This window comes from Ovis aries, unplaced genomic scaffold, assembly GCF_016772045.2.
Source record: "Ovis aries strain OAR_USU_Benz2616 breed Rambouillet unplaced genomic scaffold, ARS-UI_Ramb_v3.0 scaffold_244, whole genome shotgun sequence".
NCBI classification, from domain to species: domain Eukaryota; kingdom Metazoa; phylum Chordata; class Mammalia; order Artiodactyla; family Bovidae; genus Ovis; species Ovis aries.
The window spans coordinates 77,295-102,276 of record NW_024599818.1 but is presented as its reverse complement, the minus strand read 5'-3'; the positions used below and the strand labels follow the sequence as shown (position 1 = coordinate 102,276).

The 24,982-nt window shown below is 42.8% G+C and overlaps 1 pseudogene and 1 gene segment (V, D, J or C); both read left to right on the top strand.

Moving 5' to 3' along the window:
* On the top strand, positions 1–757 carry LOC114115729 (T cell receptor alpha variable 18-like; annotated as a pseudogene).
* A 4,979-nt stretch (positions 758–5,736) lies between these two features.
* LOC101116461 (T-cell receptor alpha chain V region CTL-F3-like) lies at positions 5,737–24,107 on the top strand. The segment is given in 5 exon segments: positions 5,737–5,878; positions 12,642–13,007; positions 14,806–15,000; positions 22,760–22,979; positions 23,146–24,107. Coding segments are annotated over 4 exon segments (678 nt in total).
* The last annotated feature ends 875 nt before the right edge of the window (positions 24,108–24,982 follow it).

Here is a 24,982-nt window from a genome sequence, read left to right as displayed (position 1 = left end):
AGCTTTGTAGCCACAGGACAGAATATTGCTGCAGTACAGAAAGGGCTCTCAGTTTCTGAGTGAGGAGCTTCTGTAACATCCAGATGGAGACTAGATTTGTTTGACTGGTGTATTGCAGGGAACAAGGATCGTTTTCTTTTGCAAACATGCATTCTGCCACTCACACAGTCCTTCTGATCGTCTTAATATTCAGTAAGTAACATTTTATTCCAAATGTTATGATTTTTCACTTTCTTATAACCATGGGTAAGTTTAATTTTTCTTCTCTGACTGAAAACTCCTCTTCTGTAAATTTCTACTATAACAAAGTGATTTTCTTGTAGGAGGGAACAATGGTGACTCAGTGAACCAGACAGAAGGCCCAGTGACTGTCTCAGAGGGGGCTCTCATGACCCTGAACTGCACTTACCAGACTGCTGATTTTTCTTCCTATCTTTACTGGTACGTCCAGCATCTCAACAAAGCTCCTCAACTCCTCCTGAAGGGCTTAACAGCAGACAAGAAGGTAGAGCATGAAGGTTTTCAGGCCACTCTTGTTAAGAGTGACAGGTCCTTCCACCTGCAGAAACGGGCAGTGCAAGCATCAGACTCGGCTGTGTACTACTGTGCTGTGAGTGACACAGTGACACAGGGCTGCAGGGGGAGCTGAGCACAAACCCAGAGTGCAGATGGGGCTCTGGCTGTGGGCAGCCCTGCAAGGGGTGTTGTTTCTCTCTCCAGAAGTACTGTCAAAGCACTTCCAGCTCTGATACTCAGAACCGAGGACGTTGGAATTCCTGGGCTGCCCTACAGAGAAATCTGGGGCAGGACAGTGTAAAGAGGAACCTAAGCGCTTCTCTCCCAGAATGCCTCCTTTCAGCCCATCCACATTTCCCCAGATGGCATAAATCCCTTAAAATGACATTAACTCTTCAATGACAATTCAGATTATATATGCTGAACTATTTCACAATGTGTTAAGGAAAATTCCAGGGCACATTGTTGGTAGATGACTGTGTGACCTGGAGGCTAGTCTCTGGTTTTTAAAATTCAGGCCATGATTGTGTATTCTGCTGAGTTTCAGTGCAGACACTCCATCTTCAGTGACTGGAGATTTATTCTCTCTTTCCTTGACTTTTCCATAGCTTATGGTTGCTCCAGAAATGCTGCTGCCTAAGTAAATTCCAGGAGGAGAATTTCTGACAAGATATTCCTACTGTCAAGGGCCCTGCGGCTCAGAGCAGCCCGCTCTAAATATCGCAGGTATTGTGTGTATTTTTTGTATTCAAACTAGGTACAGGATATTCTCTTTCCTAGTAACCTCATCTCAGGGAAATGAATGCCAAAGAATGTTCAAATTACCATACAGCTGCACTCATTTCACCTGTTAGCAAGATTATGCTCAAAATCATTCAAGCTAGGCATCAGCAGTACATGAACCAAGAATTTCTGTTGTAGAAGCTGGGTTTAGGAAAGGCAGAGGAACCAGAGCAGATCCAATTTCTGCTGGATCACAGAAAAAGTAACGGGATTTAAAAAATCTGCTTCTGCTTCATTGACTACATTAAAGCCTTTGACTGTGTGGATCACAAGAAACTGTGGGAAATTCTTAAAGAGATGGGATACCCAAGAAACCTGTATGCAGGACAAGAAGCAACAGTTAGTGCTGGACATGGGACAATGGACTGGTTCAAAATTGGGAAAGGAGTATGTTAAGGCTATATATTGTCACCCTGCTTATTTAACTTATATGTGGAGTACATCATGTGAAATGCAGGGCTGGATGACTCATAAGCTGGAATCAAGATTGCCAGGAGAAATAACAACCTCAATGGTATGTAGATGATTCCACTCTGATGGCAGACAGTGAAAAGAAACTAAAGAACCTCTTGATGCAGGTGAAAGAGGAGAGTGAATAAGCTGGATTAAAACTCAGCATTAAAAAACTAAGATTGCATCATCTGGTCTCATCACTTTATGGCATATAGATGGGGAAAATGTGGAAACAGTGACAGATTTAATTATCTTTGCCTTCAAAATCACTGCAAATGGTGACTGTAGCCATGAAATTAAAAGATGCTTGCTCTTTGGAAGAAAAGTTATGACCAAAGTAGACAGCATATTAAAAAGCAGAGACATTACTTTACCCACAAAGGTCCATATAGTCAGAGCTATGGTTCCCAGTAATCATGTATGGATGTGAAAGTTGAACCATCAAGAAGGCTGAGTGCCAAAGAATTGATGCTTTCTAGCTGTGATGTTGGAGAAGACTCTTGAGAGTCCCTTGGACTGCAAGGAGAGCAAACCAGTCAATCCTAAAGGATATCAACCCTGAATATTCATTGGAAGGACTTATGTTGAAGCTGAAGTTCCAATATTTTGGCCACTTGATGTGAAGAACAGATTCACTGGAGAAGACCCTGATGCTGGGAAAGATTGAGGGCAAGAGGATAAGGAGGTGACAGAGGATATGATGGTTGGATGGCATCACTGACTCAGTGGACGTGACTTTAGCAAACTCTGGTTGATAGTAAAGGACAGGGAAGGACACACAACACCTGCAATATTTACAGAGTGAGCTGCTCTGATCCACAGGGCCCTTCAGAAGGACTATCTTGTCAGGAAGGTGTCCTCTTGGAACTGACTTAGGCAGCAGCATTTCTGGAGCAACCAGAAGGGATAGAAAAGTAAGGAAAGAGAGAACAAAGCTCCTGGCGTGCTGCAGTTCCTGGGGTTGTAAAGAGTCAGACATGATCTAGGGACTGAACAGCAACAAAAACACAGAAAATCAATTCATCAATCAGTCATATTTCAGACACATGGAAGAAGTGTTTATGTACTCTTACAATCAGTTATCTTGGCAGCAGAGTGAGCTCTTTCACCTGCTCAAGAAACTAGAGAAATTATCACCCCCTCCCTTAGCGGGAGCATCTCCCCACTCCTCTGCTCAGGAGCAGGAATGCGGAGCCGCTTGTGTCACTGCTCTGCGTCTCTGATACAATCGTGCTCAGTGCACAGAGAGTGCCTCTGCATCTCTGCAGGCTGAATTCCTGTCTGCACCTTCCGGGAGCAGACTTTCTGGAAGGACAGCGGTGGGCTCAGCAGGCGGGAAGGGATGTATATTTTACTGCTGGGCAGTCTGTGAGATGTGGCCAGGATACTAATCATTGTCATTTCATAATTTATAGGTGTGTGTGAGTTGCTAAGTGGTGTCTGACTCTTTGTGACCCCGTGGACTGTAGCCCAACAGACTCCTCTGTCCATGGAATTTTCCAGGCAAGATACTGGAGTGGGTTGCTATTCCCTTCTCCAGGGAATCTTTCTGACCCAGGGAATGAACCCTCGTCTCCTCAATTGGTAAGCAGATTCTTTATCACTTATCACCTGAGAAGCAAATTTGTTGGCACAACTACTTAAACGCAGAGTTTAATAGTCATAGTAGTTTTATGGTCTTATCAGATGGACTCACCATCATCACTTAGGGAGAATCTGGACACCAACCTGAAGGTAAGCACTGCCTTCCTCCCTGACATCCTGGAGTCCTGCACACTGGGTGCTGGTCACCTGTGCACTGGGGGTTCACAGCTTAATAAACAGACCTAGAAATAGAGAGGGGGATGAGGGAACAAAAATAAATCTTAATGGTGGGGAAATACAAGTATTCTAGATGGTTTTATTTCCCTAGTGGTAACTCGTCAGTTCTTCTCTTTCGGTCTGATCCCTCATTTCACATACTGGGGTCCAGGCTAGTGGGAGTACAGACAGGGCATAGGATTTTTTTTTTTTTTTTGGCTCACCTGCTCCTCAATCAACTGAAAGCAATTTGAGGTAGGAATTGTGTCTGATTTTTGTTTCCACATTGCAGACAACCCTGTAAATTTCCAGAATGAATGCTGGAGCCTAAGTATTACTGAAAATGCACAAGAGTTGAGGAGAATCTAGGTGATCTGCGGAGCCAGAGAGTCCTGCCAGCATGACAACCTCAACTCAAAATTCTAATTTTAAGTGGAGGGTTGGTTCAGTGAGTAGGACTCTGCACTCACATTGCAAGAGGCCCAGGTTCGATCCCTGATCAGGGAACTAGATCCCACCTGCCTAAAATAAGACCTGGTGCCGACAAAAAACCAACAAAAAGAACAGCTCAGCAAACAGATGTGCGTTAAAAATGACCCCAGTTTTGGTAAGAACTAACAAAATTCATTTTACCAGGTGAGAAAATATCTGTAGGTGAAAAAGGCCCATTTGAAGAAGACTGTTCTTGGTTCATCTGACTGAGTCACAGCCATTGTTACTGGATGGACAACGCTGCCCCGAGAGCTCGTGTCAGGCAGCCCCCCAGCTGTCTGCAGCCACACGCTCCCAGGTCTTAGAATGGTTTATGTCAGCAAGGAACAATGTTTTGACTTCTTACCATATTATAGTTAGACTTTGCATAAAGTAAACCCAATCCTAGAGAAAAGAACAAGCTATGAATGACCCCATTAATTCTTCCGCTGGGTTCACTTCACTAGCACAGATAATTGCACAAGAAACTAGCCAAACAGGCTGACAGACACTGAGCAAACAGTTCTTTCCATTGAGATTCCTGAATCCCTAATAAAACAAACAAACAGAAGACAGATAAACCACACACAGGCCTCAGGAATGAAGAGTGCCTGGCTAATATATTAAGAATCTAAACCTGACATTCTAAAAAAATACTTAGTTGAATGAAACAACTATGTGACAAGAGGTAAAAAGATGTTTCAAGAACCAGGTTACCTAAGTAAGGTCACCTGTCCCTCATGAGATTAAAGGGGTAAGGTTGCTGTCCTCCAAGGATGGTCCAACTCCCCCCTTACTCTCCCCCCCGCCCCCTAAGCCCTGCCTTGTGCTTTTCTCTCTCTCTCTTTTTGTCAAATTTCCTCTTCGCTGGTACAGAGGTCCACAATTTTTAGGTATTTCAGGATCTCCATTCTCCTATTCTGTCTCAGTCCCACAATGAGACAGCTGCAGTATTTTGGTAAATTGCTCGTGCACTGGTGCCTGGAAGCTGCCTCCATGAAGGAAGCTGGGCAATGTTAGTGCTCATCTCATCTGTTTTCCTTATCTCTGTGCTCCCTGATGTTCAAGGTCCAAAAACAGTTTTCCAGTTGGAAGATCAACTCTACTGTTATCAGTGAAAAAGAAGTCACATATTTTACTTTTATTGTGTTTTACAAATATGTCATTCCATGATAAATCAGGATAAAACCTTATCATTTAACTGTACATTATTATACATCAATCTTAGATGAACTTTTCTCCACGGCATGTTGACAGAGTCAACATGAATATAACTACTTCAGAGAGATGACTTGGGGAGAGGAGGGAGCACTTTCCATACAGAGGGATCCTTCTCTGTCCCATGGGAATCTTGGAGGCATATGCAAGGAAGAAACTTCTGACTATTCCATTTAGGAATTGTAATTGGGGTTTCCTGCGAAGCTAGGGATACCTGTACCATGCAAAAAATTATGGAAGTAATAATAAAATATTTCCGTAAGCACGCTTATGCTTAGGACTCTCTCCTTAGGGTCCTGTCCCATTCTCCTGTAAGTAATCCCACAAACTATTAGGAGAAACAGGTCAGACAGAACTGTGGTGCAATTTTCACGATCACCACCAGAGGGCGGGGCTTCCTTCAGATGCGGTTCCTCATTGTATTCAGGAGCTGGTTTCACTTGCCTGCTTTGTAGCCACAAGACACAATATTGCTGCAGTACAGAAAGAGCTCTCAGTTTCTGAGAGAGGAGCTTCTGTAACATCCAGATGGAGACTAGATTTGTTAGACTGGTGTATTCCAGAGAACAAGGATCGTTTTCTTTTGTGAACATGCATCCTGTCACTCACTCAGTTCTTCTGATCATCTTAGTATTAGGTAAGTAACATTTTATTTTAAATGTTAATGATTTTTCACTTTCGTATAACTATAGGTAAGTTGTATTTTTCTTCTCTGACTGAAAACTCTCCTCCTGTATTTTCTACGATAACAAAGTGATTCTATTCCAGGAGGGTCCAATGGTGACTCAGTGAACCAGACAGAAGGCCCAGTGACTGTCTCAGAGGGGGCTCTCATGACCCTGAGCTGCACTTACCAGACCACATATTCGAATCCCTATCTTTACTGGTACGTCCAGCATCTCAACAAAGCTCCTCAACTCCTCCTGAAGGGCTTAACAGCAGACAAGAAGGTAGAGCATGAAGGTTTTCAGGCCACTCTTGTTAAGAGTGACAGGTCCTTCCACCTGCAGAAATGGGCAGTGCAAGCATCAGACTCGGCTGTGTACTACTGTGCTCTGAGTGACACAGTGACACAGGGCTGCAGGGGAGCTGAGCACAAACCCAGAGTGCAGATGGGGCTCTGGCTGTGGGCAGCCCTGTGAGGGGTGTTGTTTCTCTCTCCAGTGAGCTCTCCTAGAGAAACTGTCAAAGCACTTCCAATCTGCTCCTCAGAGCCAAGGACCTATGAATTCTTGGGTTGCCCTACAGAGAGGAATCTGGAGTGGGACAGTGCAGAAAGGAACCTAAGAGCTTTTCTCCAGAAATGCCTGTTTTCAGCCCATCGACATCCCTCCAGATAGAATCCCTTAAAGCGACATTAACTCTTCAATGACAATTCAGATTATATATGCTGAACTATTTCACAATGTGTTAAGGAAAATTCCAGGGCACATTGTTGATGGATGACTGTGTGACCTGGAAGCTAGTCTCTGGTTTTTTAAATTCAGTCCAAGATTGTGTATTCTGCTGAGTTTCACCTGCAGACCCTCCATCTTCAGTGACTGGAGCTTTATTCTCTCTTTCCTTGACTTTTCCATCCCTTCTGGTTGCTCCAGAAATGCTGCTGCCTAAGTAAGTTCCAGGAGGAGAGTTTCTGAGAAGATACTCCTTCTGTCAAGGGCCCTGCAGATGAGAGCAGCCCACTCTGTAAACATCGCAGGTGTTGTGTGCATTGTTTGTGTACAGTGGGTACAGGATATTCTCTTTGCTAATAACCTCATCTCAGGGAAATGGATGCCAAAGAATGTTCAAATTACCGTACAATTGCACTCATTTCACATGCTAGCAAGATTATGCTCAAAATCCTTCAAGGTAGGCTTCAGCAGTCCGTGAACCAAGAACTTCAGACATACAAGCTGAGTTTAGAAAAGGCAGAGGAACCAGAGACAAAATTGCCAACACTGGCTGGATCACAGAAAAAAGCAAGGGAATTAAAAAAAGTCTTCTTCTGTTTCACTGACTATTCTAAAGCCTTTGACTGTGTGGATCACAACAAACTGTGGAAAATTCTTAAATTATGGGAATACCCAAGAAACCTGTATGCAGGGCAAGAAGCAATAGTTAGTACTGCACATGGAACAATGGACTGGTTCAAATTTGGAAAAAGAGTACTCCAAGGCTAGATTTTGTTACCCTGCTTATTTAACTCACATGCAGAGTCCACCATGTGAAATGCTGGGCTGGATGATTCACAAGCTGGAGTCAAGTTTGCCAGGAGAAATAGTAACAGTCTCAGATATGCAGATGGTACCACTCGAATGGCAGAAAGCAAAGAGAAAGTAAAGAGCCTCTTGACGAGGGTGAAAGAGGAGAATGCAAAAGCTGGATTAAAACTCAACATTCAAAAAACTGAGATTATGGCATCTGGTCCCATCACTTTATGGCAAATAGATGGGGAAAAAGTGGAAACAATGACAGATTTTATTTTCTTGGGTTCCAAAGCCACTGCAGATGGTGACTGCAGCCGTGAAATTAAAAGACGCTTGATCCTTGGAAGAAAAGACGTGACAAACCTAGACAGTGTATTAAAAAGCAGAGACATTACTTTACCGACAAAGGTCCCTGTAGTCAGAGCTCTGGTTTACCCATTAATCATGTGTGGATGTGAAAGCTGGACCATAAAGAAGGCTAAGCAGCAACCTTGAATCTGGAATTCTGATGCAGTCACCACCAGCGGATTAAACCTGCTGGAATACGGAAACTGAAGCTCCAATTCTTTGGCCACCTGATTGTGAAGAACCAATTCACTGGAGAAGACACTGGTGATGGGAAAGACTGAGGGCAAGAGGATCAGAAGGTGACAGAGGGTAAGAAGGTTGGATGGCATCACTGACTCAATGGACATGAGTTTGAGCAAACTCTGGGAGATAGTGAAGGACAGGGAAGCCTTATGTGCTGCGGTTCCTGGGGTCGTAAAGAGTCAGACATGACCTAGAGATGGAACAGCAGCAAAAGCAGGGGAAATTAATTCACCAGTCAGCCGTATTTCAGACACGTAGGAGAAGTGTTCATGTGCTCTCACAGTAAGCTGTCTTGGCAGTGCAGTGGGCTTTTCGCCTACTCCAGAGACTAGGAGAGGTTACCACCCACTCGCCAAGCAGGAATGTCTCCACATTCCTCTAATCACGAGCAGGAATGCGGAGCCTCTTGGGTCACTCTCTGTGTCTCTGATACACTCGTGCCGGTTGCACAGAGCGTCCCCTCATCTTTTCAGGCTGAGCTCCTGTCTCAACTTCCAGGAGCAGACTTTCTGGAAGGACAGTGGTGGGCCCAATAGGTGGGGAGATATGCATGTTGACTGCAGGGCAGGCTGTGAGATGTGGCCAGGACACTAATCACTGTCATTTCATAATTTATAGGCGTGTGTGCATTGTGTCTGGTGCTCAGTTGCTAAGTGGCGTCCGACTCTTTGCAATCCTGTGGACTGTAGCCTGCCAGGCTCCTCTGTCCGTGGAATTTTCCAGGCAGAATACAGGAGCGGGTTGCTATTTTCTCCTCCAGGGGATCTTCCTGACCCAGGGATTGAACCCTCATCTCCTCAATTGGCAGGGAGATTCTTTACTGCTGAGCCATTGGGGAAACCCAATTTATGGACACAACTACTTAAATGCAGAGTTTAGTAGTTACAGCAGTTTTATGGTCTTGGCAGATGTCGTCACCATCTTCACTTAGGGTGAATCCACACCCACCTGAACGTACGCACTGCCTTCCTCCCTGACATCCTGGAGTCCTGCACACTGGGTACTGGCCACCTGAGCACTGGGGGTTCAACAGCTTAATCAAGAGGCCTAGAAATGGAGAGGGAGATGAAAGAACAAAAATAAATCTTAATGGTGGGGAAATACAAGTATTCTAGCAGGTTTTATTTCCCTGGTGGTAACTACATCAGTTCTCTGCTTTCAGTCTGATCCCTCATTTCATGTATTGGGGTCCAGGCTAGTGGGAGTACAGAGAAGCGTAGTACATATATATATATGTATATATACATATATATATATATATATAATATATTTGCTCACCTGCTCCTCAATTAACTGAAAGCAATTTGTGATAGGAATTGTGTCTGATTTTTGTTTCCACATTGCAGACAACCCTGTAAATTTCCAGAATGAATGCTGGAAGCTAGAGATTCCTGAAAATGCACAAGAGTTTAAGAGAATCTAGGTGATCTGCGGAGCCAGAGAGTCCTGCCAGCATGATAACTTCAACTCAAGATGCTAATTTTAGGTGGAGGGTTGGTTCAGTGAGTAGGACTCTGCACTCACATTGCAGGAGGCCCAGGTTCGATCCCTGGTCAGGGAACTAGATACCACATGCCTAACCTAAGACCTGGCACAGACAAAAAAAAAAAAACAAAGAAAAAGAACAGCTCAGCAAACAGATGCACATTAAAATTGACCCCAGTTTTGGTAAGAACTAACAAAATTCATTTTACCAGGTGAGAAAATCTCTGTAGGTGAAAAAGGCACATTTGACTGTTCTTGGTTCATCTGACTGAGTCACAGCCACTGTTCCTGGATGGACAGCGTGGTCCTGAGAGCCCGTGTCAGGCAGCCCCCCAGCTGTCTGCAGCCACACATCCCCAGGCCTTAGAATGGTGTATGCCAGCAAAGAACAATGGCAACAATTCTTACCATAATACAGTCAGACCCTGGATAAAATAAACCCAATCCTAGAGAAAAGAACAAGCTATGAAATGACCCCATTAAATCTTCTGCTGGGTTCACTTCACTAGCACAAATAATTGCACAAGAAACTAGACAAAGAGGCTGCCAGACACTGAGCAAACAGTTCTTTCCAGTGAGATTCCTGAATCCCTAAAAAACCAACCAAACAAACAGGAGACAGATAAATACCACACACAGGCCTCAGGAATGAAGAGTGCCTGGCTAATATATTAAGCATCTAAACTTGACATTCTAAAAATAATACTTAGTTGACTTAAAGCAAGAATGTGACAAGAGGTAAAAAGATGCTTTAAGAACCAGGTTACCTAAGTAAGGTCACCTGTCTCTCATGAGGCTAAAGGTGTAAGGTGGCTTGTCATCCAAGTAGGGTCCAGGGCCCCAAAGGAGGCCCCTTCAGGGAGGTTTACCAAACTCATTGAGTCTTCTCTCTTTACTTACAGATCAGTACTCAGTCCAAGATTCACAGTGATGCCTCCCCCCACCTCTTTGCCCTCATCTCTCTCCCTCTCTCTCTTTTGCCCACATCCTTCCTCTCTGGGACACTGGTCCACAAATTTCTAAGTTCCTCAGGATCCCCAAAATGTTATTCCATCTCACAGTGAGACAGTTGGGCCATTTTTGTTAAACGCCTCATGCACTGGTGCCTAGAAGCTGCCTCCGTGAAGAAGGCTGGGCGATGTCCTGGCTCATCTCACCTGTTTTCCTCATCTCTGTGCCACCTGATGTCCAGGATCCACAACTTGTTTCACATATTTTGTCCAGTTTTCTAGTTGGAAGGTCAACTCTACCTTCATCAGTAAAAAGAAGTAACAGCAATTTACTTTTCAATTTTACAAATACGACATTTTATGGTGGATAGGGGTAATAATCTGCTCATTCAACCACGCATTAGATGAGATCTGCCTTAAATGATCTGGTGGCTCAGATGTGCAAAGAGTCCACCTGCAATGTGGGAGATGCAGGAGACTCTGGCTCAATCCCCGTGTTGGGAAGATCCCCTGGAGGAGGGCATGGCAAGCGACTCTAGTATTCTTGCCTGGAAATCCCATGGACAGAGGGGCCTGGCAGGCTATAGTCTCTAGGGCCACAGCGTCAGACACGACTGAGCAGCTGAGCAGAGCACAGGGCACAGGGCAGTTACTGATCACTCAGCCGCACGTTATTTGAGACCTGACTGAGACAATGATTCCAACATTACACAGCATTTCAACATTCCAGCAGCATGTGGGCTGTGTCTTGGGGATGAATAGAGTGAATTCAGGTGAAGGTCTAGGGAGAGGAGGGAGCGCTTTCCATACAGAAGGGTCCTTTCCTGACCCATGGGAATCATGGAGACATATGTAAAGAAAAAACCCTCTGACTATTCTTCCTAAAAATTGTTAACTGGCATTATTTGCAGAGCTGGAGATACCATACCACACAGAAAATAATGGACGTAATAATGGAATGTTTCCCAAAGCATGTTTGTGTTTAGGGCTCTCCTGTTAGAGTCCTGTCCCGTCCTCCTGTGTGCACCCCAAAGCCATCATCAGGAGGACTAGGCCAGGAGCAGGTCAGGATGAGCACAGTGAAAAAGCTGGCTCTAAACTAAGAGTTCAGAAACTAAGATCATGGCATCCAGTCCCATCACCCCATGGCAAATAGATGGGGAAACAATGGCAACAGTGACAGACTTTATTTTCTAGGGCTCAAAATCACTGCGAATGGTGACTGCAGACATGAAATTAAAAGACACTTACTTCTTGGAAGAAAAGCTATGACCAACCTAGACAGCATATTAAAAAGCAGGGACATTACTTTGCTGACAAAGGTCCCTATAGTCAAACCTATGGTTTTTCCTGTAGTCACGTATGGATGTGAGAGTTGGACCAAAAAGAAAGCTGAACGCCGAAGAACTGATGCTTTTGAACTGTGGTGTTCAAACGAGAGTCCCTTGGAATGCAAGGAGGTCAAACCAGTCAGTCCTAAAAGAAATCAGTTCTGAATATTCACTGGAAGGACTGATGCTGAAGTTGAAGCTCCAATACTTTGGACACCTGATGCGAAGAGCCGACTCATTGGAAAAGACTCTGATGCTGGGAAAGATTGAAGGCAGGAGGAGAAGGGGACGACAGAAGATGAGATGGTTGAATGGCATGACTGACTCAATGGATATGGCATTGAGCAAGCTCCGGGAGCTGACGTTGGACAAGGAAGCCTGGCCTGCTGCTCTCCATGGGGTCGCAAAGAGTTGGACGTGACTGAGCGACTGAACTGAACTGTCAGATATGACTGTGGTGTAATGTTTAAGATCACCACCGGAGGGCAGGGCTTCCTTCAGATGTGATTCCTTTTCGTATTCAGGAGCTGATTTGACTTGCCTACTCTGTAGCCCCAAGATAGATGACTGCTGCTGTGCAGAAAGGGGTTCCCAGTTTCTGAGTGAGGAGCTTCTGTAACATCCAGCCGGAGACTAACTTTGTTAGATTTGATGTTTCCAGGGAATGAGGACTGTTGCCAGAATGTTTTCTGCCACTCACTCAGTTCTTGTCATCCTCTTAATACTTGGTAAGTAGCATTTTATCCTAAAATGATTTTTCATTTTCCTGTGATAACAGGTAAGTTTTATTTTTCTTTTTGGCTGAAAACTCTCCTCCTGTACATTTCTACTATAACAAAGTGGTTCTCTTGTAGGAGGGACCAATGGTGGCTCAGTGAACCAGACAGAAGGCCCAGTGACTCTCTCAGAGGGGGCTCTCATGACCCTGAACTGCACCTACCAGGCCACGTTTTCAGATTCCTATCTTTTTTGGTATGTCCAGCATCTCAACAAAGCTCCTCAACTTCTCCTGAAGGGCTCAATGACAAACCAGAGGCCAGAGCATGAAGGTTTTCAGGCCACTCTTGTTCAGAGTGACAGGTCCTTCCACCTGCAGAAACGGGCCGTGCAAGCATCAGACTCGGCTGTGTACTACTGTGCTCTGAGTGACACAGTGACACAGGGCTGCGGGGGAGCTGAGCACAAACCCAAGGGGAGCAGGAGGCTGAAGTCAGGAAGAGGTATATTCTCTCCTTGATCAGAATTTAGTTTACATTTAGAGTTTTTCAGGAAAACCAATCAAGCTCAGGTCTAATCCTAGAAACTCAGGAGGTTGGAAATTGCTCTACAGGGATAATAGGGTGGATGTCAGTCTTAGAGAAGACCCAAGCTCCAATCCCCAGAAGCACCCCTGTTCAGCCGGAAAGATTCCTCTCTTCTCTAGACTGACTTTTTTTAAAAAAATCTATTTTTCTCATAATGTAAGATGGATATTAGATGCCACAGAATTAATAATTCATTTAGAGAAAAGAAATAGATGATTAAAAGCCACATCACCTGAATCATAATCATAAACCAACACAGAGGTGCTAAGCAAATCACATACCAGTCTGCACGTGACTGAGACCTAACGCTGTTGAGGTGCTGTTTCCAGTGGAAGCCTTTGAACTGGAGCTGCTGCAGCCGCAGCCGTGGGATGAAAAAGCATTTGTGACTTTTGAGTGGCTGTGTTTCTTGTATTATTCATCTGTTTATTTAGTTTTGGTTCAGTTGGGTCTTTGTTACTGAACTCGGGCTCCTCCAGCTGCAGTGAGTGGAGGTTGCTCTTCGCTGCAGCACGGGGGCCTCTCAGCGCGGTGGCTTCTCGCTGCCCAGCACGGGCTCCAGGGACGCGGGCTCCAGCAGAGGCGGCACACGCGCTCAGTAGCTGCGGCACGCAGCCTCTAGGGCTACATTTCTGATACGAGGAAATAAGAATGCATGGTCTGGTGAGCTCGTATTCATTTTGACTATAGCATGGATATTTAAAAGCAAGATTATTTTAGCACACATTATTGATTACTGTTAGACACATAAAGCTGGACAAATTTTGTCCACCAGGAAACTTGCTATGATTGCATTAAACAGACAAGGAACTTTATCCAGTGTAAATTTCCCCAGAAAACCACGCCTTGGAGTGTAGGAAGAAAAGTGATGATGATTGAGAGTAAAGTTTTATCTTCCTGTATGAAAGAAAAACTTGCCAGCTTATTTCACTGTAGATTTTGGCTGCAGATCACTCCCCACTAAAAAGAGTTATACAAAAATGGATGACTATTTGTTCTCAGAGCTCACTATAATCATAATAAATTGTTTTTGTCACAAAATGTATGTCTATCCTAGATGCATTGACTGAATATCCCAGCAGCCCTGATGTAATTGTTGTTAATTTAATTACAGCATGGCAACCCACTTCAATATTCTTGCCTAGAGAATCCCATGGACAGAGGAGCCTGGTGGGCTACAGTCCATGGAGTCACAAAGAGTCAGATATGACCAAGTGACTTTCTAAATGGGCAGGTTACAGTCACCAAGCACATCAACGAGCCACGGCATGACACAGGCAAGCGGACGTCAGCCAGTCACGCTTCCTGCTCTGGTGCAGAAGCACCTCACAGCTCAGTCACTGTGCGTGTGCCCAGCAGGCACAGGTCAGGCACCTCCACCCGGATTTGAGAGAGAACACAGAGCATCTCACTCAGAGGAAGAGCGTCCAGCATGGGGCTCCCTGACCTGCTCAGAGCTGTCATAGCCTCTGTCTGCCTTGGTAAGGCTGGTAAGGATGACTGCAAACAGACTCAGCTCTGCTCAGCTCCCATGTGTAGAGGTAGGGCAAGTTATTATTGTCTGTTGGGGTTTAGGAGAGTTGGTTAACTGGCAGAGGAATGAGAACTCCTAATCCTCTGTTTGTTCCTTGAAGCCCTCTGAGTTCCACCAGGAGAATCAGCTTCTTCCTTTCTGTCTCTCTCTCTCTCTATATATATTTTTTCTTCTCTCTAGGATCCATCATGGCCCAGAAAGTAACTCAGAATCTGTCAGAAATTTCTGTGCTGGAGAAGGAGGATGTAACCTTGAACTGTGCATATGAAGCTAATAGCTATACTTATTATTTATTCTGGTACAAGCAACCACCAAGTGGGGAAATGATTTTCCTTATTCATCAGGAGTCTTACAATGAGCTGAATACAACAAAAGGTCAGTATTTTTTGAACTTCCAAAAAGCAACGAGTTCCATCAGCCTCACCATCACAGACTTACAGCTCGAGGACTCAGCGGTGTATTTCTGTGCTCTGAGAGACCACAGTGATGCCGCTGCCTGAGGGAGCCCCACAGAAACCTCAGAGGTTAACGTGTGGAGTCCCCCAGCTATGAATACCTTAGTGAGATTCTTGGTAAGGACAGGAGAAGGAAGGGGGGTTAGAAGTGAAAACTTCACTGTTAAGAAAATGCTATCTTTGGCTCAGAGAGCATATCTTAAAGTGTCATTCATCAAAAATACCTTTATCTTCAATTCTTTATATTGCAGAAGATCGTTTGCCATTTTTTTAAAATTTAAAATAGTGACTTTATTAAAGTATGAAATTTGGCTTTAAAATTTCAATAGAATTTGACGAAATCTGCACTTGAGTTGTCAGAGTTTTAGGTTCTGCACAAATATTTATGCATCGCTAAGTCTGGCCATCATGTGGATCTGAAATATCTCTGAAAGGACACTTCTTGGACCCTCCCTGTGCCCTGCCTCACCTGTGCCATGAATGACTTGGAATGATGTGCATCGAGTAACTGTTACCACAAATCTTCACCCCAAGGAGAAATGAAACCCTACAGTTTGCTCAGAACTAACCTCATCACCTGGTCACATTCCCTATGTGTGATTACAAAGTTATGTATGTGTAAGGTAGAAAAAAGGATATGCAAAGAAGGAATGCTGAAAACAAAATAACTCACCAATTTTACTAGTCAAAAAAAAACTCTATTAGAGATTCATACCTTATAGGATATTTCTAGTCTGAATTTTTACCTGACAGTATATTGTGAAATAATTATTTCACAACATTATTTACAGGTCAACATCACACATTCTAATGGTGATATTCCAATGTGTGATTTTATCATACTTTTGGGCTAATTCATTTTACTAGCTTTTTAGATTGTTTTACTCACTGTAGTAAACAATACTGGAATAAACACAAGGTATTTGGTGGTTTTCTTGATGACTCCTAGGCGTTTAATAGGAGTTTACCATTAAATCTTTCTGATGTGGCTCCCTGCTCATTTCTGTGACCCTGGAGAATAGAGCATCTTCGCTCTGCAATTACTAAACAGTCATATTTTCCTTGTTTCACAAAATTCTTTTATATGGAGGCTTTGCTTTATACTTTAGTCCCAGTTGACTCCAGATGGCTTCAGTTTTGGATGATTCCGCACCACGCATGTGCAGAGTAGCTGGCATGTAACATCTAAAAGAGCTGAGTCTCTGCACTGTTGCTTGGTGATACCAGGTGGGAATTAACCTAGTAGGTTTGCCTTCATCTGGAATTCCAAAAAGGAAGATACTCTTCCTTGTGTAAGGATTTTCTACCCCTATTGTACAAATAACAATGATCCCAATAAAGAGCAACTTTCCAGAAAAGAAAGTATAAGTGTGTGTGTGTGTGTGTGTGTGTGTGCACGATGCACATGTGTGTGAGGAAGGAGAGAGAGATGAGAGAGAGAGACAACAGACTTACGTAGCCGAGTCATCAAGTAATTAACTAGTTAAAAGAGTTGAATTTTGTAAAACTCATTGGAAGGAAGGAAGTAAAGTCATCTAGAGACCAACTTTTAATGAAGAAAATAGATATAAGCAGTTTTAAGGAATAAATCAAACATGTGAAAGAAGAAAAATGTATCCTAGAATTGACTCTTTGCAATCCCATGGACCGTAGCCGCCAGCCTCCTCTGTCCATGGGATTTCCCAGGCAAGAATAGTGGAGTGGGTTGCCATTTCTTTCTCCAGGGAATCTTCCCAACCCAGGGATTGAACTCGCATCTCCTATAATTGGCAGTCAGGTTCTTTACCACAGTAAAGTGAGAGAAGTTGTCATTGCAACCTAACGTGAGCTTCAAAATCCTCCAGACTCCAGGGGAATATTTCAAACTCTCTGAGTCAATCCTTTGAATCTCCTTAACTTGAGGAAGATTGAAAAAACACACACCACAGCTTCACTTTGTTCCCTTTTGTTTTTAATGTTTTTAAATCTATTTGGCTGTGCCCGCTTTTAGTTGCAGCACATGGGATCTAATTCTCTGTCTGGGGTCAAACCCAGGTCCCTAGCAACGGGAGTTCAGCGTCTTAGTCACTGCACCACCTGTGAAGTCCCTATTTATTCTAACTCTTTAGTGAATTATCAGTTTTCTCATGTATCATTATTGTGCAGAATAGGCTAAGGAAAGTTAAAGAGTGGCTTATACATGTTTTGCAAGCGTCTTCAAGCTTGTATTGTGGTCTCTCTCCGTGTGTTCTCACGTACTGCAGGCTGTCTTCAAAGCCCAAGACAAAAGGGATGTTGCAATTAATATGCTTTTGTGTATCTACATCTATATCTATAATTATGTATTGTATTTTTCAGTTGCTCAGTCATGTCTGACTCTTTGCAACCCAATGGACTGCAGAACACCAGGCTTCCCTGTCCTTCACTATCTCCCAGAGCTTGCTCAGACTCATGTCCGTTGAGTCAGTGATGCCATCCAACCATCATCCTCTGTCATCCCCTTCTCCTTCAATCTTTCCCAGCATTATGGTCTTTCCAATGAATCAGTTCTTCACATCAGGTGGCCAAAGTATTGGCGCTTCAGCTTCAGCATCAATCCTTCCAATGAATATTCAGAACTGATTTCCTTCAGGATTGACTGGTTTGATCTCTTTGCAGTCCAAGGGACTCTCAAGAGTCTTATCCAACTCCGCACTTTAAAAGCATCAATCCTTTAGCACTCAGCCTTCTTTATGGTCCAACTCTCACATCCATACGTGACTACTGGAAAATCATAGTTTTGACTATATGGACCTTTGTTGGCAAAGTAATATCTCTGTTGTGACTATAACTGTGAGCTCCACAGGGTCAGGAAACCTGAATGCATTGTACATTACACAGTACACAGCGCAGAGTGGTTACACAGCAAATATTGGTTGACTGAAGAAGAAGAATTAATTCATAAAATCAACAGATATAGAGCTTCTACCCTTTGGATGCTGTTAGGTAATTGCGGATCTATTATTTCTTGCAGTTCATTTCTCATCAGCATAAGAATACTTCTGTTTATATGTGTCATAAGTTCCCTTTCTGTTTGAACAGATTTTCTTCATATGGTACTATTTTCAGGCTTGCAATTAAATTAAATGGTCTCCCTCCTGTTGGCATAGACAGAGCCATCTTAATCACCTGAGTGAGTCTATAGTAAGGTATATAGACTGGTTCTCTTGTAAACTTGGAAGTCCCTCTTATCAGTGATTCTTCTAGGTTTCAGCCAATGTTAATGTACCCCTGTATTATCTCTTTCTGCTTTCATCTCTAGACTTTTTAATCTTCGAATTTTAACCTCGAATATTTACTTGCTGTGGCTAAAGATATGAATCCTATTAAGCTAAGAATGGTAGTGGGCAAGGAGGAGCAGTGGTCCAGAATGAAAGGAAGTCATACTTACCTTAGTTTTCTTCGAGTCCCAGTACTTTCCCTTTCCATCCTAATTTCTAGGGTTCAAAGGAAATGAGCTTTGTGTAACAGGTATTCTCCATACACTAGATACTGCCCATGAGTACAACTGCATGGTGTCACACTATCCATCTCTATTTACCTTTACCATTGCCAGGACTTTTGCTGCTTCTTTGTACATTTTTTTCTTTCAAATCTAAAGACCTAGTTTAGGGATAAACACTCCTACCACTGGGAGTCCTAGCCTAAGACAGGAAAAATGCCTTGTCTCTTTTTCTAGTTTCTATTTTCAAGGCATGACTTATTTTGATCAAGAACAATTTTAAGCTCCTGGATTCACAACCCTCAAGAAAATTTTTAGAAAGTGTTATCCTCAATTGTAATATTTGTATTTAAAAATTGATATTTAAAAGACTCTGCCCCTGGGACAGTAGAAAGAAGAATCACTACATCCTTGGAGAAATGAGCTGTTTGACCTTGGAATGCTATCTGTGAAAACAAGGTCCATAGAAGCCTGTAATTTTCTCAAAAAGTAATAACAGAAAGAGGGAATTTTCATTCTTGGGACAATTTGTAAAGAGTATTCTCTTCTTCAAGAAACTCATGCTCAATTATAGGAAAGAAGTTATAGACAAGAAAGGAGATTCTGACTTTTAGCTCAGTTTGATGACTTAAAGATTGATAGGCATTTTTCTCAGAGAACTTTAAAGTTAAAGAAATGTGAATGTTAGAAGAGATTACAGTTATCTTCAATCATAAGACAGATGTAACCATTATCTGAATCTATACTAGAAAGCATTGCCCTATAATACATGATGGAGGATTTCAGAGGCGATGAATTAAGAATGGCTTGGCTTTTTACTACAATTTTAACTTTACTCTTTAGGTAGAGAAATCACAGTAAGTATAAAAAGGGAAAGTCACAGGCTCAAAGAACAAATTTTTTCTCACTCCCCTATGAGAAGTCTTCAATCCACATTTTGGTTATGTTGCTTTGAACTAGTTACTTGATAACAACAAATAGGTAAAGGCTGGAACAAAGATGATGACACAGCCCCTTTAAAAATTATTTAAAAATATATACATTATAAAGGTTAACTCAAAATGGATCATGGACTGAAATGTAAAATATAAAACTATACAACTCTGAAAAAAAAATAAGAGAAAAACTTCAGGCTTGCAGCTCAGTAAATCTTAGATCTGACACTGAAAGCATGATACACTCACACACACATGCACACACCAAACTGAATCAAAATTAAAAACCTTTCCTCTGCAAAAGACCCTGTTAAAATATGAAAAGATAAGTTACAGAACTGGGGGTGAAAGTGAAAGATGCTCAGTGGTGTCCGACTCTTTGCGACCCATTGGACTAGACAGTCCATGGAATTCTCCAGGCCAGAACACTGGAGTGGGTAGCCTTTCCCTTCTCCAGCGGATCTTTCTAATCCAGGGATCGAACCCAGGTCTCCCACATTGCAGGTGGATTCTTTACCAACTGAGCTATGAGGGAAGAAAACGAGCCTTGGACTTGAACAGGTATTTCACCAAAGAAAGGATATACAGACTACAAATCAGCACCTGAAAAGATGTTCAACAACATTAACCATCAGAGAAATGCAAATTAAAGCCACAATGAAATATCACTACACAAATCTCAGTGGGGCTAAAATAAAAAATGGTGATAACACAAAATTCTGGCAAACATGTGGGGAAAACTCAATCACTCACAAATTGCTGGTGAAGATATAAAATGATACGGACATTCTGGAAAATAGCTTGGCAGTTTCTCATAAAGCTAAACATGGAATCACACATTTGGATACTTATTCTAAATAAATAAAAGATTTTATTCACACAAAAACTTGTACCTGAATATTCATAACAGCTTTATTCACAGCAGTCAAAATGTGGAAACAACCCAGTGTCCTTGAGGGGTTACTGGCTAAGCAAACTGTGGCGCATCTATGCCATGGAATGCTATTCAGAAATAGAAAGACCAACAAGCTGGACACATACAGTGACTTGGATAGATCTCATGATTTTACTACTTATGCTAAGAGAAAAATATCTCATTGGTTACTTCTATATAATTCCATTTCTAGGGCTTTGTTGTTGTTTAGTCGAAAAGTCATGCCTGACTTTTTGCAACCCCATGGACTCCCACCAGGCTCCTCTCTCCAAGAGATTTCCCAGGCAAGAATGCTGGAGAGGGTTGCCATTTCCTTCTCCAGAGGCTCTTCCTGACCCAGGGAGTAAGCCTGCATTTCCCGCCTTGGCAGGCAGATTCTTTTACCATTGAGCCACCAGGGAAGCCACTCTATGACATTATTAAACAACAAAATTGTATGGATGAAGAATGACTAGTGATTGTGTGGGGTTAGTGATTAGGGAAGGGGGTCAGTGTGGCTGCAAAGGTGTGCATGGCCTCGGGAAGCCTTGCTATGATGAAACAGTCGTGCATCTTGATTGTGGTGATGAACCTACATGTGATATCCATGAATACGTGAATCTGTACGTGTGTAACCTATACATGTGATATCCGTGAATCCATGAATCTGTACGTGTGTAACCTATACATGTGATACACATGAGTACATGAATCTGTACGTGTGTAAAATTGAATAGAGCTACACACAGACACCCACAAATGACTGTATGCAAAACTGGGGAAATCTGAAAACTGAAACATGTGGCTTTCACTAATGTTAATTTCCTGGTTTAGATACCATGGAAGAGACCGGATAAAGAGTACACAGAGACTCCTTGTACATTTTTGGAAACTTCCATGAATCTATAGTGATTTAAAATTAAAAGTATTTTAAAACGACATACAAGTTTCATAAAGTTCACAACTGTAAGTCACCTCTTGAGCTTCGTTACACATCCCTCATCCAGCTCCTGGATTCATTTAGTGTCTATTCTACAAAGAGTTCCTGCATTTATCTTGCAGTTGTCTTTCACATCTTCTTTCTGAGATACACCTTTAGAAACAAAGAAACGCTGCCCTCTAAATATGCTTGTAAGAGAGCTTGCTAAGTGTGGTTAAAATGAATTAAATGAAAGGATGCTAAAATGGATATGTTAGTTCAATGACTTTTAAATCACTGAGAAATTACCAAATTTTCAAATAAAAAGTCCAAGAACAACAAACCCCAAACACCGTTACTGTAAGAACGTCTGTGCTGCTTCTTCTTTCTTGTCGCTGAGCGGGTAAAGGGTCAAGTGACATCAGAGCAGTGCGGGTGAGAGCTGATGCTCTTTTTCCGCATTGAAGCTGATGGGGTTAGGGCAGAGTGTGCTGCTCAGACAAGTCTTAAGAGAGCTCCTATAAACGGTGGTCAAGTCCACAACACAGACACATGTTCAGTGACAAAATCCAGTGGGTGTCATAGACCCAAGCACATTAAGCAACGCTAGTTTTGCTGTACTTGTCTTCTGCGACCCACTCTGCCCTGCGACTTTCTGACCTGTCTGATGTCTATATCGGAGAGCTCTTCTTTCCCTCTGCTATGATCGCCCGTTCTGTTCTCCCAAGATCTATCAAGTTCTTGACCCTGAGTTTTAGTTATGCTTGGTCCCTGAAGCCGGGCATAAAATTATTTGAAGAAATGGATTTCTTAACTTATATTCCCAATTCTCTGCCAAACAGGTTTCCAGTCAGATGCACAGCTGTTCTATCCCTCTGCTTCCCTCAGCACTCTAGTCTCTTTACGGTCTCACTGTGAGATTCTTGTGTACCGTAGAGGGAGACACAATCCATCACACCTATGCCACTGCTACTAAGTCCCTTCAGTCGTGTCTGACTCTGTGTGACCCCACGGACTGTAGCCTGCCAAGCTCCTCTGTCCATGGGATTCTCCAGGCAAGAATATGGGAGTGGGCTGCCATGCCCTCCTCCAGGGACCTTCCCGACCCAGGGATTGACCCCATGTCTCTTGCAGCTCTTGCACCGGCAGATGGGTTCTTTACCAGTACTGCCACCTGGTAAGCCCCATTATACTGATGCTTGGGCTCAACTCCTATAACCCTTGGTAGCAGTTTACCTTTAAAGTACATTCAAGGAACAATGACACGATTAAAATTGCAGGCAGAGAAGGCTTTTCTGATTACTGAGTTAGACCTCCTACGTACTGTGGCTATCAACATAAAAGATGTCCCTCCCTCAATATTTGTCTTTGTAGGTGGCATAGTTGGTCCTGTGAGATGTTTATATGTGTGACCACCAGGAGGCAGTGATTCCATTCCTTTCATTTTTCCAGTGCCTTAAAAGTCAAAAGCATGACAGCTACTAGAGGATTTGCTTGTGATTGGCTGAGCCCGGAACAGAAAGGCTCTCCTGTACATTAGAGAAGAACTAAGACACAGGAGCAGCTCCTCAGGGGAGAAGATTTGAATCATTAAGATTGCATCAAGAGTGAGACGGCAGGATGGAGAACATGCTGGAATGTGCATTCATAGTCTTGTGGCTGCAGCTTGGATGTAAGTTGCAGGTTAAGAGATGGGACCCTACGGGCACATTTCCCCAAAGACGGGGAGGAGAGAGAGAAGAGTTTAGACACTGCTCATCCCAGGCTTTGTGTTGGGATTTTTAAGTACTGCTGAACTGAAAGCTTTGTGTTGTTTCTGATTTTGTTTTCCTGAACAGGGTTGAGTGGTGAAGACCGAGTGGAGCAGAGTCCTCAGACCCTGAGAATCCAGGAGGGGGACAGTCTCAGTCTCAACTGCAGCTACACTGTCAGCCGTTTTAACAGGCTACAGTGGTATAGACAAGATCCTGGAAAGGGCCCCAAACTCCTCTTCCTTCTTTACTCAGTTGGGGATGAAAAGCAGGAAGAAAGACTGAGAGCCACCTTGTTAAAGAAGGGAAGTTCTCTGCACATCGAAGCCCCCAAACCCGAAGACTCAACCACTTACCTCTGCGCTGTGGAGACACAATGCTCCCCCAGCACCTGCAGACTGTACCCAAACCCTGAAGCTGGGTCTCTAGAAGGGTGTCTTTGCTGTTTTCCTTCCTGCTGAGCACCCAGAGCCTCTTCCCAAGTGGTCCCATGGAGAACAAACTCTTGTGACGCAGCCAGACAGCAGGGATTACTGGGCATTCTGTCCAGGATCCTAGACAGTACGCCCCATGTGCCCATGGGTCAGTCTGCTCTTTCAAACAGCTCAGAGCTCCCCTCGTGTAGATTTGAAAGGGATAGTGGTGATATGGAGTCTTGGTCCCTCGAAAAGATGCCACAGGAATGTACCTTCTTCCCTGAAATAAATTTTTTGACATTCTCTTGTAATAATCTGGCCACATGTCTGTAAAGGAATCTTTCCCATTTTAATACATTCTTGAAGGTCATATCTCCACCAGCCCTATTACTACATTTCTCGTCTCCTTAATAATCAGTTAGTTGACTGTATAGACTTACTGTCTCCATTTCTTCAAGTCCAGTCCTCCCCTCCTTGAACCTGACTTCTGTGAGCATTACTCTGAGAGATGTTCTCACTTAAACCAGTGACTTTGGTGATGATAAAGCCAATGATTATTTTTAACCTTGTCTCATCTGAGATTCTCACTTTCTCATCCTTTTTTAAAATAAAATTTCTTTTTTTAAGTCAAAATAGTACTCTCATTTATTTACATAATCAAATAGCACTCTCTTTTTCTTCTCTCTCTTCCACATAGTCTATTTTTGCCTCCCCAGAGGAACCACTTTTTATTCTCAGGTGATGACATTGACATTTATCTCAATATTCAAAATGATTCTTGGCTCTCTCTTCTCTCTCTCTCTGTAACTGAGGTACAACACATATAATAAAGTGTATAAAACTGAAGCTTAGAACTCAATGAAGTTTCACCCTGGTTAATATCTACATGCATAGTATATATATTATATCTGGTTTTCTTCACTCAAGATAATATCTTTGCAATTCATTGGTGTTGCTTTGCTTATCTCTTATTTGTTCTTTTTTTAATTGATGTGTAGAGTTCCTCTATATGAATATCTAACAATTTAATTATCCATCCTCCCAGAAGTAGATATTTGGGTTGTTTGGATTGATTACAGTTTTGTGCTATTGTGAAAAAAGCTGTGTGTGAGGAAAAAAAAATTTAAACAGATTTTTTTCCTTCTTGTGTAGGGAAAAACCCAGCTCTGCCCTATTATGTCCTTCTTTCCTATGAGTCTCCTTTACTACTCACACAAACCATTTCTGGTCACCAAATGTGTTTTTTCCCATACCAACAAATTCTCTGCAATCCCACCTGAGTATCCTATCATTCTAGTCAGTTCTGACATTTTCTACTTGAAAAAAGCATGACAGTCACAAGCCCAAGTGATCAACTGTGCTTCTGAGCAAAAGACTGTAGATAGAAGATTCCCCAAACAAGACAAAACAAAACCAAACCCTGGGCTCAATTAATTCGCCAGAGTGACTCACAGAATTAGGAGAAATATTTCACTTATTTTTACCTGTTTATTATAAGAGGCTATGAT